The sequence below is a fragment of the Nematolebias whitei genome, chromosome 19 (genome assembly GCF_014905685.2).
Source record: "Nematolebias whitei isolate Nwh7 chromosome 19, NemWhi1, whole genome shotgun sequence".
In the NCBI taxonomy this organism is placed as follows: Eukaryota; Metazoa; Chordata; class Actinopteri; order Cyprinodontiformes; family Rivulidae; genus Nematolebias; species Nematolebias whitei.
Window position 1 is genome coordinate 20,659,093 of NC_056516.1, and position 3,985 is coordinate 20,663,077.

The 3,985-nt window shown below is 37.2% G+C and overlaps 1 protein-coding gene across 1 annotated transcript in view; it reads left to right on the forward strand.

The window, feature by feature from the left end:
- LOC119426102 (calcineurin subunit B-like) overlaps window positions 1-3,985 on the forward strand; it is a 67,601-nt gene that overhangs the window by 60,883 nt on the left and 2,733 nt on the right. Inside the window, 1 exon segment of the mRNA XM_037693661.1 lies at window positions 2,914-3,077. Coding sequence (XP_037549589.1) covers window positions 2,914-3,077 — 164 coding nt within the window.

A 3,985-nucleotide genomic window follows, 5' to 3' on the forward strand; every position in this document is an offset into this window, starting at 1 on the left:
ATATATATATATGTGTGTGTGTGTGTGTGTGTGTGTGTGTGTGTGTATATGTGTGTGTCCTTTATGCTCAGTATGGCATCCAATTAAAAGTCACCTGAGAAAAATGCATAAACTTTACTTTTAACTTTGCAAACTGGCTAATAATCACTTTATAAAGCTATTAGTATAGGTTTTAAATTGATGTAAGTTAAGCTCAGCACAAGTGAACCTAAATGTTTTTTTTTTTTTTTAATTGAACAACTTTGTTTCGTCAGCCGGGACTTTCCATATTTAATTTTTTTTTGCAGCGGTTTTGCATCATTTGTAATAAAAGTTGGTCTTGCACTAGAAAAAAATGGATAGAGTTTAAAGTGCAAAGATGCAACCTGAGCTTTGTAAATAAAGCAGAGTTCAGTATTTTTTTTATAAAATGCACTTTACAGAATATATTTTAGTTGTATGTACTGTAAGCTGAATAATTTTCCTGGCTAAAATCGTGTTTGTTGGAGTTTTGTCCTTATTATTGCCACTTGAAAGGGAAAAGTTGTCTCGTGCTCACATTGTCATAATTAGGAGTTTCAAATTCATGATCACAAATTTCTAAGTCATATTTTTATTTTGTATCTCATTTATCGGGTGAATCTGTTATAATAATGGCTTTTAAAGTCTTATAACTTATAACATCACTTGTGAATATATATCAGATCTTTATTTACTGTTTCTTTTTACACTTAATATTTTTGCTATTGTTTGATGGAACTGGGACCCTGTGTACACAGTTTCCTTCCACTACATGTACCACATGTGATGCGAAGGACAAATAAAGAAACTCTGTCTTGTAACTTGTTGTGTGTGGCAGTAATGGGCTTCCTTAATCCTTACAGACAATCTCATTATTGTCACTCCCAGGAAAAAATAATCCTGATCAAGATTTGTAATCCTAATCGCAACTATTTTTGCCCCTATTGATTTCATGCCGATGTATTCCCACCTATCTTTATCAGACATGAAATGAGAAAATGTTTTTTATTTTTCCTGGCTTTGTCACCTGATGAGAGTCCAGAGGTTGTCCATTTACTTTAATGCCTTGCACTAAAACAATGAGAGCAATATCACATAAAACCCAGCTTTGTGTCTTTTTATGGGTTTTTGTGTTGTTAAAAACCGAAGAGCCCAGATGAAACGGAAAAGCACAATTCAATGGAGCGTAACATTTATGACATAAATCCATAAAAAGCTTCACATTCTTTTTGTGTGTCTGAGTACAAACACTCAATACATCATCTTATGACGTGTTACTGTTCTTGTTAGAACAGCGGGGATATTGTAATATGGTTGCAAAAAGCTGATAATACAGAAATGGCTTGAAGCATTAGAGCGACCAAAATAAAATGGAGCCAAATCAAAATAGAACAAAAGACAAAAATCTGTTTATTTTTCCGTCTGTCACCTGAGTACAATTTGTTCCGGTGAATGAGCTTTTGCAGGCACTTGATCCAAAATTAGGTCTGCTTGTCACATCTGCCTTCACATCATCTGCTGCATGTGGAGCAGCCAGCCTCGGCTGAAAGGCGGCTGTTGTTCTTTAAAGTCCGCCCGTACACTTTGTCTCCCAGCGGGCTTTACAGGCTCACTTCAACCGGTTTCAAGGATTCTTTGGGAAACACTCTTGAAGATGTTTGGCACATGAATTGAAAATATTCTCCGTCAAGTCCCTTTTTGGTTTCTGGATGAATGCCTTCAGAAACAACACTAAAAGCAGAATTGTAATTATCCAGAATGCAAATTACTCGTCAGAGCTCAAAGCTGAATGGAAGCAGCTGTCATTGAATATTTCAGCTTCGAACTCATGCAAGTTTGAGTGTAAATGAATGAAGGGGCTTTTAGACAAAACAAATCTGACTTTAATAAATGTAAAAATCAGCGTAGTCCTGTGAAGTAAAGCGATGTGACCACAAAATTAGGCTGTTTGGAGTTGCCATTGAGATAAACCAGCAGAACTATGAAGGCACACAAAAAAAATCAAGCTGAGTCGGCCTGCCCCAAAACAAAAGTTATGGCTTCCCCGCTTGGCCTTGAATAGGCCATCTCACATTTCTCCTGGAGGTTATATGGACAAGAAGCTCTGCAGATGACAGTGTCGTTAAAAGCAAAAACAAAGCTAAAATGGAGAATCTGTGTGGATTAAATAAGTGCACTTCAGCTGTTTTATAGGATTTCAGAAGTTCCATATCAACCAAGTGCTGCAGATCAAACGTATTGATTAAGTGATCACTTCTATAAAAGCAGGAGTTTTGGCAGTTTGCTTCTCTTAACACGAAGAAGAAGAAAAACCGAGAAGGAAAACCATCAGTAATGCCTTTAAATAAACATCTGTTTCTGCCCATCACTCTGAGAGGGGTTACAGGTCACTTCCAAACAATTTGGAGTCCAACTTTCTGCTGTGGGAACAATTGGATCTATCATATGGCTGCTAATCTACCCAGAGTGAACATTCCAGCAAATTCACCCCAAGATCAGATTGTGCAACGCTCAGAGGAACTGCACAAAAACACGTACTGGTAACTCCATCTCAGAGTCAACAGGCCTCAGCAGGTTGAAGTTTAAAGCTCATAACAGGACAATTAGAAAAAGACGGGACAGATTTGTTTGGAATGGTTGCCAGAAGAAAGCCTCTTAGGAGTTAAACTAGAGACTGGACTTGTGACACTATAGGAAAATAATTGTCAAAGTAAACCCAATGAAACTTTGATCTTAGTCAAACACCTGAACATATGATTTGGTTCATGCTGATGCTGGTCTGTGTTGTAGATGAAAGAGGCGAGAGGATGTTTGTAACCAGGAAGTCCACAGAAAGACGTGCATGCATTCTGTCCCTTTCCTGTCCTCTGAACTCTTGATGATGTCACCAGGCCTCTCTGCTCTGCTCCACAGGTAATGCAGGTGGTGAGGGAGCAGATCATGCGAGCGCTCACTCTCAAGCCTAATTCTCTGGACCAGTTCAAGAGTCGCCTGCAGAACCTGAGCTACACAGAGATCCTGAAGATCCGCCAGTCCGAGAGGATGAATCAGGAAGACTTCCAGTCCCGCCCCATTTTGTGAGTGTCACATTTTCACAGCGTAATGGTCAGGAGGCCATTTTATACAAGAAAACATGGAGGATCTCTTTAACCTGTAGTCTTTTCTCAAATCTACCTTGTGAAGTTTATTGACTTAAAAGAGTGCAACACTTAACCTGCATCCACAGAAATATTTAAGGCTCTTAACTTACCTCTAATAGTTTTTGTTTTACTTTTTGTATTTGTCATGTAAAAGCCAGAAAGTGTCCTAAACCAAGCTGCACCAGATTTCCTCTTTTATTGTTTTAGGCATTCAATTCCCATTGTGCGTGGATTGCATTCGCACTATACGTTCAATTAAAACCCCTCCAGCTAATTACAGACAGATTAAACTAAATGCAGATATTGAATAAATAAGTCTCCATTACTTTGTTCTGCTCTGTTTATATTTAATGGAGTGGGTAGAAGTACTGAGGAATAGTTGCAGTGAGATCTTGTCTCATTTTTAACAGTAATCAATGCTGAGCTAAGAGCTTATTGAGTCAGTGTAGTGGAGGGTAGAGACTAAACCTGAGCAGACACTTAATCCTAGTGGAGAAAAGGTAATAAAACAAAAAAACTGTAGGAAAACGTAATTTAAACGCTGAAGCGTTGTCTTTTTTGTTTGTATTTATCAAATTAAACCATTAAAAATCAGTTGAAACATATTTTGTTCACATGATTTTAATACATTGTGGAGAAAAATCTGAAACTTCTAAGATATTTAAGTGTTCCCACACAGTTTCAGACTATTAGAGCAGCAAGTGAAAGCTAACTAGAATAAAAAAGCAGGTTTTAAAACGTCCTCACAAAGTATTGTGACATCAGGTTTACGTTAACCTCTAATCTGTACAATCATAAATTATTTATATATATATATATATATATATATAAATAAATTATGATTG